This window comes from Geotrypetes seraphini, chromosome 5 (assembly GCF_902459505.1).
Source record: "Geotrypetes seraphini chromosome 5, aGeoSer1.1, whole genome shotgun sequence".
Taxonomy (NCBI): Eukaryota; Metazoa; Chordata; class Amphibia; order Gymnophiona; family Dermophiidae; genus Geotrypetes; species Geotrypetes seraphini.
The window spans coordinates 53,287,413-53,300,531 of NC_047088.1; the positions used below are offsets into that span (position 1 = coordinate 53,287,413).

Consider the following 13,119-nt stretch of genomic DNA (forward strand, 5'->3'; position numbering starts at 1 on the left):
AACAGGAAGATGCTGGACTGGAGAGCTAGGGCTGACTGAGAGCCAAATATTGAAGTACCTGCATATATTTCCAGAATACTGTAATGCTATTTTGTCTTGTATGTTGTATCATTTTGCCATGCATTATTTTGATTTTTTTGGTAAAGAATTCCCTGGAATTTATACAGTTATTTACCACTGTCACTAACAGAGGTACTTGGGGAGGCAGCTAGTAGACAATAAAGAGGTTCTTCCCAGCTGTGTTAAAAAGTACCCCTACAGTCCCCCTCCTTTTAAAAATAAAAAAGTGGTGCTCATATATGGGGAACAATGTGCTTTTAAGCTGTGCTAAACATCCAGTAGAATTCAGAGTAGCTATATAAAAGTACAAGCGAACAAGTAGGGAAAGCATGCAGAGTATGGCTCATCTCCAACGTGTGTACGTGTGTGTGCACTTGTGCATGCGTCACCTAGACAGCCAACAGTACCATGATGCAATCCAAAGATCGCAGCCATTGAAAACATACTTTACAGGCCACAGTTGCTAATATATGGGCTATGACATGCCTGGAAGACAAGGAATGCCGAAACATTAATGTAGAGAAAGGTGCAAACAGATCTTCCCCTTAAGGAAAGCTCATTTCCCAATACAGTACTTAGACCATAATGCACAATACTCCTGCACCACGGTAAAATTTACTGTGGCGGGAGTGATTTTTCCATATTGGGTGATGCTCAGCATGAATAGCATGCAAATTAAATGCATGCTATTCCTGTGGAGCAGTCCTGATAAAAGGGGGAGGAACTGTGACTGACACTTGCACAGAAGTGCAATCGCTAGGCAAAGGTCCTCCCCACCGCCATCCCTCCTGTCAGGCTTGCCGTGCTACTGCGGTTGGTTCAGCTGATTGCAGCAAGGGAATCCTTAATCAATTGAACCAGCAGGACTTCCCAAAACCACCGATCGGCAGCTTTGGAGAGTCCTGCTGCCTCAGGTGATAGGGATTCCTCAGCCGTGATCAGCTGAACCACCTTTTCTTTTAAACGGATGTGTGTGTGTTGTGTGAGCACAATAGCTGTGCTTATTATAAAAATAAATAAAAGGCTGCACCCTCTCACCGTGCCCCATCCTACCTCCTGCTGAATCCTACACTGGCCTTGGACACACACACATCCCGACACCCCCACACACCCTGTACCTTTTTTTTTTCCCAAATCGGCAGAAGGAATGCCTACTCCCTCCTGCATGAAGGATCCCCCCACACCTTCCATACCCTTTTTTTTCCAAATCAGCAGGAGTGATGTCTAAGGCCCTACCCCTGGGAGAGGCCTTAAGCACCTCAGCTAATCTGGGCCTTAGGCCCCCTTCCAGTATCCCAGGATGTACCAGGAAGGAGGAAGGGCTGCCATTTTGAAGAGGTGAGCCTGTCGACAAGAGGGAGTGGGCATCCCTCCTGCTGATTTTCATCTAAAAGGTATGGGATTGTCGAGGGGGTCCCAGGGCTCCCGGACCATATGGCCAGGTGGGGAGTGGGTCTTCAGGCCAGTGCTGTGTTTTCTGCAGTGGGGGGCTCGGAGGGAGGGGAGAAGGGGTGTCGGTGGGGGGGTCTTTTTTGTTTTAAATAGGCACAGTTTGTATTGTGTTGTGAATCCCGAACAGCAATGCCCATTTTAAAAAAAACCAAAAAACAGCTGAACGGGGGATTCCCTTGCCAGCTCCAAAGCAGGAGCCAGCAGGAGAAACCTCGATTCAGCAAAGCCTGCAGCGAGGTCTGAGCTGTCACATAGCCTTACTTTCCTGTAAATGCCTGAGCCAGGCACTGACAAAAAAGTAAGGCTATGACAGCTCAGACCCTGCCATTAAAGTTTGCAAAGGAAACAACTGTTTCCCCTACTGTGTTTTACATGGAGTGCTCATTATAATACTAATGAGCTCCTTGTAATGCATTAGAATAGGATTCTTGGAGGCTGCTACAATGAACGATCGGTAGCAGCCACGGAGAACCCTTTTGTGCACTGGCAGGACAGCTTTCTGTGCCAGTAAGAGTGCTTTAACGACTTTTACTGCCACACATGAGGAAATTTTTAATTTGAAAATTCCCTTAAAGGACAAGACAAAGTATTTTGAGCAGATCAAGGGAAGAGAATTGGGCCCCCTAAAATAATGCTATAATAAAGAATAATTTAATCTGAAAGTAAATAGACAAAAGAAGAATAGATGATTGTACAGTGTAAGAAAGGGACACTTTTCAGCAACTGAAAAATAAAATGGGGTATTTCAAACAACTATTGACAATATTGCTGCCTGGTTACTTAGCTTCAAAATTCCTAACCTTCAACTTGGGAAGCTACTTGAACTAAGCACAAGCCTGTCACATGATCAAGGCTCCCTTCTAAGGAATGACGGGTGCATGCAAATTTTTTTTCGTGTAAGTGACAGGTTCTAAAAATCAGATTTGCATGTATTTTTGTGAGCAACCATGTAAAATCTGTGAATTATGCTTCTAAAATGTATTAGCAATTACTCATATGCTCTGCTTAGAGGGAACATAGCATATGACCCATCTTTGACAACACGTTATTGGAGAATGATTTAATCTGCACAAGTTATGATACAAATCTATTAGACTACACATCACAGTACTATAAAGTATATTACAAATAGTAAAAATGATAAATTGTGGTAATAAGATTTACCTACCTGTTAACTTGATATGTCCTGCTTCATCAAGTAAAATGCTGAAAATTAAAATTCACATTCACCAATACACATAACATAGGAATATCTCAAATCAAGCATTCATAGAAAATTAGATATAAGAATCTCTAACATTTATATATTGTATCTTAATAGTGTTATATGTAACTAGTTATACAAAAATTGAATATAAGATTCATGCAAAATTTATATTTTTTTAAATTAATTTTAATAAAACTATGCACAAATATAATAAAGATTGCAAGGCACAAATAAAATTTTTAAAAAATATACAAATCAAATAAAGAAATCATTTTACATTACTTTTCTGGCTTCAGGTCCCTGTATACAATTCCCAGGCTGTGTAGATGATCCAATGCAAGGGCCAGTTCTGCGAGGTAGAATTTCACATCTTCCTCTGTAAACATAACCTAATAAGAACTGTATAGATTTACCTTCAGATCTCTGCTTTAGATTCTAGTAATGAACACAAAACATTATTCAATGGTTTTTCCTATCCTAACATACAATTAAAGATTGACTCTGATACATTATTATTATGCTTTTGTGACATTATGGAAAAAAAAGGTGTACTATAAATATACTGTTACTTATTGGATTCTAAATCATTCTCTCCCTTCTCTCTGTATTATTAAACTTTTGTGACATTATGCAAAAAAGGTGTACTAGAAATACTCGTATACTGTTACTTATTAGGTTCTAAGCCACTCTCTCCCTTCTCTCTGTCCCATTCATTTAGAACAGGAAATCTTTTTTTCTTCCAAATATATTGACAGAATCCCCAATGATTTACTAGTACCAAAATATCATACAGAAAATCCAATCAATCAAAACACAAAAAGCATGATTGCAGTGGAACAGCAAAGACACTTACCTATATCAAGTATTCTTCGAGGCCAGCAAGCAAACGAGTATATTCTCATATGTGGGTGATGTCATCCACAGAACCTGGTTTAGACAGTACCAAGTGCCCTGTCACTTTAAATCTTTAGGCAGTACCCATACTGTGCGCATTTCAGTGCCTTCCCACTTGACATCGACTCATGGGACTATCAGCTCAGTAACAAAGCTAAATAGCCAACAAGGGGAAGTGGGCAGGTTGTGAGAATATATGCCTGCTGTCCTCAGAGAACACAACTTTGAGGTTGCTTTAAACTCCTAACTCCCACTCGCTGTTAGGCATTCATGCCTGATGAGCTCCCTAACCACCTACTTGTCATGTTTGTCTGTTAAGTAGAGTGTAAGCTCTTCAGATCAGGGACCATGTACAGTGCTGTGTATATCTAGCAGTGCTGTGGAAGTGTGTGGTGCAGTGGTTAGAGCTACAGCCCCAGTACCCTGGGGTTGTTGGTTAAAATCCCACATTGCTCCTCATGACCCTGGGCAAGTCACTTAATCCAAGCAATTGTTGTATACAGGCTTTGCGAGAGAAAATATCAATTCAAAAACAAAAATACTCTCTTCATTTACTAATTCTTTATAACTCTTTCAAATGTAGACTGAAAATGTCAGTGTGATAGCGTGGTTACTCTTTTCTGATAGTCTCTCACTATTTTGGAGCTCTAATACGTAAGAGGAGAAACCTCAGATCCCAGGTTGGTGCCAGCTATTCAACTCATCCTGCAAACCTTTTATGGGACAATCTTCATTGGTTTAACCTCCACCCTCCAATTAAATGTTTAAATATTTTAACTTGTGTTTGTACAATTTCAAAACAGTTCTTCTTCTTACATGCTATTCTTAAGAGTACTTAGCTCATTATTCTGTTTTGTTGTCCGTTGCCAACGAAGGCTGCCCGTGTTTCGCATTGGCTGCGTCAGGGCTCTGGACAAAAGTATCTCCGAAATCTAATTTGCAGCTGCTTTTCTCTGCATTTGAAAGAGTTATAAAGAATTAGACAGTGGAGAGAGTATTTTTGTTTTTGAATTGATATTTTCTCTCACAAAGCCTGTATACAACAATGGCTTGGATTGACTATTATTTGTATAGATACTGTATTGCATTTTTGTTAGCTTTGAAAACTCAAAAAAGATTTTAAAAAAAGAAAGAAAGAAAGAAAGTGCAGAGAGTATTTTTGGTTTTCAAGTCACTTAATCCCCCAGTGCCCCAGGTTCATTAGATAGAGCATGAGCCCACCAGGACAGATAGGGGAAAATGCTCGAGTACCTGAATAATTTGTAATCCATACAGAATTGTAGGATATACAGTAGTAGTAGTAGTAATAGTAGTAGTATATATGGAACTCCCAAGCTGCCAGGATCATGACTCTGGAGAAGGATAATGGATATATAAACATGATCCTGGCAAAACCCAAGTGGATTGGAGAGAAAGTTGGCATTCAGGAAGTAAAAAGGTACTGCAGAACTGCTTGTCTAAATTAACTGTCTCTTCTGGAGTTTTGTTCTAAATAGTAGTGAGAAGTCAAGGTATGGATTGGGGACGAAGAGGCCACTTTGAAAATGTCCTCAATGGATATAGAGAGGAAATGAGCTACTAAAACTACCATACCTTGGACATTGTGGGTTGTTATACGGCTCTGGAGTGTCATCCCAGCTTGAGGGGGGTCATCAGGGGGAATTAGAGAGGAGGAGATTGGGGTGTGAATGGAGGATAGGAACAGCATTTTACAAAGCTGCTCCCATTCAATGGTGGGGTACAGGAGCACATTTTTTTCCCTCATATACAGCTTTCTAAAATCACTGTTCTCGCTGGATGTGGAGAGAAGTAGACTGTATTTTACAAGAGAATCTGTGTTTGGCAGAGCTGTTATAAGCTACAGAAAGGATTGTGTACATCCTGACCTAGATATCTGAGCTGTCATGCCGTTTCCAAAACTAGGCTCTTATCCAGAGATATGAAGTGTCATGCAGGTGTTCCATGAAGAAGTAGCCAAATAGTCATGCTCCAATGGCATTGTCTTGCCATGTGGTGGCTCTAGCCTAATGATTAGTGCAGAGGCTTGACAACCAACAGAATTAGGTTCAATTTCCACTGCAGCTCCTTGTGATGCTGGATAAGTCACTTAACTCACCATTGCCCCAGGTATAAAATAAGTGCCTGTGTATAATATGTACACCACTTTGCAACCACAGAAGTTTGGTATATCAAATCCCATCCTCTTTTCCCTCTCTCTTTTCGGTCAACTCAATTAATTAATTTAGATGTCTGTGTCAAGGCAGAATGATTAGCTATCCTTGCCCTGAAACATTAGTCATAAAAGACAGTTGGACAGTTGCACATTGTGTTCAGTTCTGGTCACCTTATCTGAAGAAAGATATAGCAGAACTAGAAAAGGTTCAAAGAAGAGTGACCATAATGATAAAGGGGATATAATTCCTTTTGCATGAGGAAAGACTAAAAAGGTTAGGGCTCTTCAGCTTGGAAAAAAGACTGCTCAGAGAGAATATGATTGAAGTCTACAAAATCCTGAGTGGTGTAGAACGGGTACAAGTGGATCAATTTTTTACTCCATCAAAAATTACAAAGACTAGGGGACACTCAATGAAGTTACAGGGAAATACTTTTTAAAACCAATAGGAGGAAGTATTTTTTCACTCAGACTAGTTAAGCTCCGGAACGCATTGCCAGAGGTTGTGGTAAGAACGGATAGCATAGCTGGTTTTAAGAAAGGTTTGGACAATTTCCTGAAGGAAATTCCTGGAGTTTGTTATTGAGACAGACATGGGTAAAGCCACTGCTTACCCTGGATCGGTAGTATGAAATGTTGCTACACTTTGGGTTTTTGCCAAGTACTAGTGACCTGGATTGGCCACTATGAAGATGGACTACTGGGCTAGATGGACCATTGGTCTGGCCTTGGGAATTAAACAATGGCTGAACAATGTGAAACAATTCCCCCTAAGTCACTACCACTATAACCAATCAAAATGACAGTACACTTTTTGATTATCCGTGATGGGTTCCATGGATGACATCACCCATATGTGAGAACAACCAATCTGCTTTTCCTTGGATTATCATCGAGTGCATTTCTTGAAGCTGCTCAGCACCCTCTTTGATATGGAGGGAAAACAGCTGATGCAAAATTAATAACTGTAATAACCGGCCAGGGTCACTATGGGGATTTATGTGGGAGGAATAAGGGAGGTGAACGGGTAGCCGCAGGGAGAACGCTGATTGAGGTACCCATGAGTGATATGATTGAGAATGCAGAGATATGGATTGGGATGGTGAATGTCCAGTCATTGAAGGGAAAAACTGGTCTGGTGAATTAACTGATTGAGTATTATGACTTGGATGTGTTTGGGGTTACTGAGTCGTGGTTGGAAAATTCAGATGTGGTTGTGGTAAATGACTGTTGTCCTCCACTATACGCATGGCATTGGGCATGTAGAGAATTTAGAAAGGGAGGTGGAGTGATTCTCTTTCAGAAGAAAGAACTTTTAATGACGGTAGTTTATCAGGGTACAGTGGATGGAATGGATGTGCTGGTAGTAAAAAGTAGGGAACTTGCATTTTGCTTGGTTTACTGACCCCCAGGTATATTATTGCTGGATAGCTCAGGGATTCTGCCTCACTAAAATTTCCCTGCACCAGGAAAAAGAATTGGATATCATCGGTGTAAAGCTGATATGAAACACCAAGACTCAATAATAGTTTGCAGAGAGGCACCAAGTACAGATTAATCAATGCAGCGGACAAGGAAGACCCTTGCTGGGACCCCTGTCCTAACCTTTCTACAACATGACAGACTTCTAATAAATTCCAATTCTCGTATTGGTTTTACATATGACTTAGGATAATTGATGATGAGTCACACTATCATCTGAATGGTCAAATAGATAAATCATTGCATGCTTGACTAGCCAATCATTCCAACAGGGAAACGTGTACCCTCAGTCTGCATGACCACTAATCATTTAGTAAACTCAAGATATGATGCAAGACCAAATAGCAGTATGCAGTACTGGTAATGATTTTTCCCTATGATAAAATCACAGATACTTCCTGGATGCATTGAATATGAGTATATAAATCCTTTAGAGCTCCTTTAGCAGAAGTGGAATAAGGGAACCTAAGGAAGCCATCCTTAATTTTAGTGAGTTATTGGTTCAGGGCCCTAATATCTAGAATTGCACTGTATCTTCTTGTCTTTTTTCATGACCAGAAAATACTTGGGATTAAAATTCCTGCCCTCTGCCATGGAGAAACAGGCTTGAAGCATTAGCTTGTAAGAGGGAAGAGAATTCCTTTATAAATATTTCCTGATAGTGAGAGTTTAACCTTGATACTTTTGGTAGCCAATTTGGAAGTTTGTGTGCTTTTATATTTTAGATTGCCAGCAGCAGAGTAAGTTAGGCAAAAAATGAATTAAGTTTTCTCTGTCCTTGAAAAAGTCTAAGTGAAACACATTGGCAAAGGGATAAACTGCCTTAAAATTAAGTTATTAAACTCTATTGAATCTGCTTAAAGAGATATAATAATAATTAAGATAATGCTAAAAATGCTAAGCAGCGATTAATGAGGATCTCCACCACCATGACTTATGCTACTTGGGTGGTAATCTGAAAATGTATATTGATGTGGTAAAATACAACGCTATCTGAGGTGGTTTATTGAATTCTTTAGTTCCTTTGAGAAATCAATGAATATATAAAGAAGATGGCTCAAATGCAAACTACAAAAGAATTGCTTTTATAAGTGCCATCTGCTTGCAAAAAAAATGAGCCTTCCTCCAACAGGTAAGCTGCTGGGAATAGATACAGGAAAATAGTTACTTACCTTTAGCGGATGTTCTCCAAGGATAACAGGATAGTCAGTCTTACATGCAGGTGATATCATTCCAATGGAACCCATGTGGAAACACTTCCCAGCTTGTTTACACCACTGAATATTTTGTAGACCTCAATCATATCCCTCCTTCGGCAGTCTCTTTTCCAAACCATAGAACCTTTACATCGCTAGCCTTTCCTCTTGAGAGGTGTTCCATCTTCTTTATCATTTTGGTCGCTCTAAGGGCTACTAAATAGCAAAATTCCCATGGTAAGTGCTTACCTATATTTGGGGCAGTCTTTTGGCAGAGACCAGATGTGGCCAGTTTTGACTAACTAGCACACAACTAACAGCAACTAGAGCTAGGCATATCTTCTTTGTATATTTCTCAAAAGACAATTCCAATTTAAGATTAACAAACAAGGCATTCCTCAGAGTAGCAGCCAAATAGGCAAAAGAGGATGGTTATGTAATTTCAAACTATATCCTTTGTAAACTCAGAAAGCAAAGCTCATTACCTTCTTATACTTCTTTCTTGAAAAGTGGCATCACCTGACCCTTAACGGGTAGGGTAAGAGGGAAGAGGATGGCAGATATTGTCCAAAGTTCAGTTGGGCCACCGGGGATCTTGGATAGATAGGGCATCTGAGATGAAATGCTATACCTTTAATTATCCATTAGAATCTTTTTTTGCAGCCCATAGCTTTCCCACTATCCTTTAACACAATGGTTAACTAGCGTGGGAAAATTAGAAGTAAACTGCCACACTAATGAACAACTCAGCTTATTACATTGGCTCCTCTACGTGGCTCCACCAGGTGCATTTCTTGGTTATCTTCTTTGACATTTTCAAAATTCTCACCACAGTAAAAAAAAATATAAATTATTCATTTATGGAAAAATAAGGCTTGCCAATGCCATTGCATGAGCCAATATTGAAACAAAAATGCAGTCACAAACTATAAGAAATCTTAAAACATTTTTTTATATTTTTATATTTCTGAATTGCCCTTCCAGAGAAAAAATAGAACTCAGAACAAAAGATTAGATTCTTACCTTGATAATCTTGTTTCTGTTCACATACACAGGAGTCTAAACTAACTGTGAATCTGTAAAAAGGTGTCACTAAGATCTTGACTTGAACTTCTCCCCTTCTGCTGTGGAGAGCATCTCCCTCTTCAGTTGGTACCAAAGCAATCAAACTCCAATGAAACAGAATAAAAGAGAAGGAGGGGTATGGGGAGCTTCCCCGGCAACAAACATTCTGTTCTGCTCTGAAACTTAGGCAATAGAACAATGATAAATAAACATTTAACAAATTTAACACTGAAACACAAATTAAGCACATGAGTAGCTAGGAACCAACCAATAGAATAGGGGCTGAGGAGTCCATCTCAATCTATTTTGAGTCAAATCAATGGGTTTTGAGGCAGAAATAGAAGTTAGAAAAACAGATTGATTTTAAAATCCAAGATGGCCACCATCGCGAATTTGCGCCAAAACCATCAAAAATAAACAAAAACTGAAAACAATAAATAGTGATTTAGGGTCTGTGGAGGTGGGGGACCTGAACTCTATCCACAGAAACTATGAAAAACAAAGTTTAAATTGATCTACAAGCCATCCTTGAAGTTCCCATAGGAAATAATGGAGGTACTCACAGTCTCTGTAGTGTCGTTGCCTGTCAGCATTTTTAAAGCAGCTGAGTGGAAAAAAATTGACTTTCTGCCTCAGAAACAGCTCCAAATGCACAGAATTAAAGATCTTCGTACTGCCAGCTGGCCAGAGACCAACTACAACCTCCACCCCAATGGATCCTCTGCCACGCGGTTGGGGGCAGGAAAGGCAGCCTGCCCCTTTAAACCCGGGTAGGTTTCTATCCATACGCACACAGCCTGTGCTAGAAACCTGTGACAGCGTCACTAGCAAGCAGACTCCCACGGGAAGTCCCAAGTACTTGAAGAAGGTGGCACACAGCAGGCTGGCTCCACAGATCCACCAGAGTTTCTCTATGAAGCTGCAGTCCAACACCGCTGTACTGTGTCCTTTTCTCCAACAGGGGACCACCAGGGAGGGGTCTCAAGGAACTGAAGCCACCAACCACAAATTTAAGCAAAAAAATAAGAAGCAGAAGCAGACCAACTGCAAAAGACTTCTGCACAGACTGCTTGCAGAAATTGAAACTGGGATTGTTTACTAATTCTCAGGCTACGGAGGTGGAGCATGTGTTCAGAAAAGATCTGGATTTCTACAACAACCGGACTATGAGTTGGGATTGAACACCTAGTGTATGGAATCCGGAAGGGCGTAACAGAATCGCAGTTATTGGGAATCAACAGCTAAAATACAAACTCCTGTGTACATGTAACAGAATATTACTTTTAAAATTCTTACAATACCAAACACTAGATTCATGACCATCTATCATATGGTGAAACAGAATCACTAGGAGCCACAAACAAAAACAAGAAAATCTGAACAACTCATCAGAGAAACTGTTGATAATTAAATGTTATATTATGGGAAAAAAAACTATATTCTAAACCATTGACTGAATGTGACTCTTCCATCTTATTGATATTGGAGAAATAAGATTCATAGACTGATATGCTAGGAGTCAAGATCTGCATATTACTCTAATAAGAAACAAAAAGATTTTTTGAAGATATGGACACCCTAGCTGAATATCTTATCCCCAATGGCAAAATGCCAAATATTGAATAAGTTACAGGCTAAATCTAAAACTGTCGATCCTTGTTCTTCAGAATCTCAAGGGGAGCAGGGATGGGAGGAGGGAAGGAGGGCTAGGGAAGGCTAACAGGATGAGGGGAGTGCTTGTGAGATAATTATACTGGGCAGTTGTTATTTCTTTTTTGTATCTTGTAGGTTTGGAGCCAAGGTCATAAGAGTACAGTCTTGCATTAATTTGGAATTTTGGGTTGAACTTTGTTATACCACATTACCTCTACATTATCTGTTTCAGCATGGTTTTGCAGTGCCCGATGGACAAAGTCTCCCATGCTTTTGAAGTTAGTGCCCTTAAAGTTGAGGACCTTGATTGATGTGTTTGATTTAGTGAAACCTTTCCTGAGGTTGAACCATATCATGTTGTGGTCACTGGAGGCCAACGAATCGCCTACCGAGACCTCCGTGATACTTTCTCCGTTGGTGAGTATCAGATCTAATATCGCCTGATCCCTAGTGGGCTCTAATACCATTTGTCTGAGTCTTGCTCCCTTAATAGCTTTCTGCTGCTGCTGGTCGTAGTGGAAAGTTTGTTCCAATCCACATCAGGCATATTGAAATCTCCTAACAACACTATGTCTCCACGCAAAGTGATATTCTCTATGTCTTCGACTAATTCTGTATCCATGTCATCCTGTTGTCTTGGAGGTCTGTATACAGGCATTTGTCCTTCCCCCTAGCCAAATTCACCCAGAGGGATTCCCTGGTGTACTTGACATCTATGATTTTGGTAACTTTAATGTCCTCTTTAGTGTATAGTGCTACCCTTCCTCCCATTTTGCCCTCTCTGTCTCGACGAAGTAAGTTGTATCCCAGTATAGCCATATCCCACCCATGGGAGTCCGTGAACCAGGTCTCAGATATCGCCACCACATCTAGGTCAGCATTCCTCATTTCCGTCTCTAATTCCAGAATCTTATTGCCCAAACTGTGGGCATTAACGTACATAGCCCTCCATACCTTGTGTTTGCTATGTCTCTGTGGAGATATCCCTGCTTGGGCTAATTGGACTCCTATAGTACTGTTTGCAATGTGTTTTCTTACCTCAGTCTCAGAAATGTACTGTGTACTTACCTCAGACTCAGAAATGGATTGGCAACTTACCTCTCCTGGTTGGCTATTTATGCCAGTACGTGAGTGTGTACCCGCCCTCAACTTACCTAGTTTAAAGCCCTACGAAGTAGGCGGGTCGGTGTCCAAAGACGTTCTTACCCCTTCTGGTCAGGTGGAGCCCGTCTGGTCCCTGTAGTCCTTGCAGTGCCTCTCCATGGTTCCCAAAGATTCAGTGCAGTGGCCAGGGAGGAGGTAGGTGGGGGAGTCAGGAGCTGGAGAAAGTGGTCTGAGGATACCACTGGTGGGGTGGGGTTTGAATTGGTGCAGGCTCTGGTGTTGGGGTGCAGTTGGGTGAAGAGGGTTAAAGTGGCAGATGTTGGAATGGGGAGGGGGAGAGTTGCAGTACCTTGGGGAGGGGCAGGGGAGAGATGAGAGAGAAATTGGTCCTGGAGTAGGGTACAAGAGAAAGGGTAAAAAATGAAGAGAAGCTGGGTGGGGGTAGAATATAGGGACAGAAAGAATGACCTTGGAGGCAATGGAAGGAAGGATAGATAGGAATGGAGCTGGGACTGAAAGGGTGATAAATGCAGTGGAGGATCGATGAGGGCCAAAAGGGTACATAAGACTAAGGAAATGGTGATGACTAGTACCTGGAGCAAATAGAAGAAAGCAAGATATACAGACAGACAGGGGGCAAAGAGAGAGAGACAAAAAAAAAGAAAGACAGACGGGGGCAGGGAGAGAGACAGAGAGAAAGAAAGGGGGCTTCGAGAGAGAGAAAGAAAGAAAGAATGGGGAAGGGAGAGAGACAGAAAGAAAGAAATTCTGCATATCTATTCTATGTATATATTTCAGGTTGTCTACGTTAGGTGGATTTATCTGTTTTGCAA

At 40.8% G+C, this 13,119-nt stretch overlaps 1 protein-coding gene across 7 annotated transcripts in view; it reads right to left on the reverse strand.

Annotated features, from left to right (window-relative positions):
- RPS6KA6 (ribosomal protein S6 kinase A6) overlaps positions 1-13,119 on the reverse strand; it is a 247,171-nt gene that overhangs the window by 126,283 nt on the left and 107,769 nt on the right. For 6 of the 7 annotated variants that reach the window (XM_033946591.1, XM_033946590.1, XM_033946593.1 and 3 more), the window contains exons 7-8: positions 3,002-3,108; positions 2,681-2,718 (exon numbers count right to left, since the gene is read on the reverse strand). In XM_033946591.1, the coding sequence (XP_033802482.1) occupies positions 2,681-2,718; positions 3,002-3,108 (145 nt within the window). The remainder of the gene's footprint in view (positions 1-2,680; positions 2,719-3,001; positions 3,109-13,119) is intronic. The other variant, XM_033946594.1, reaches the window with a different exon arrangement.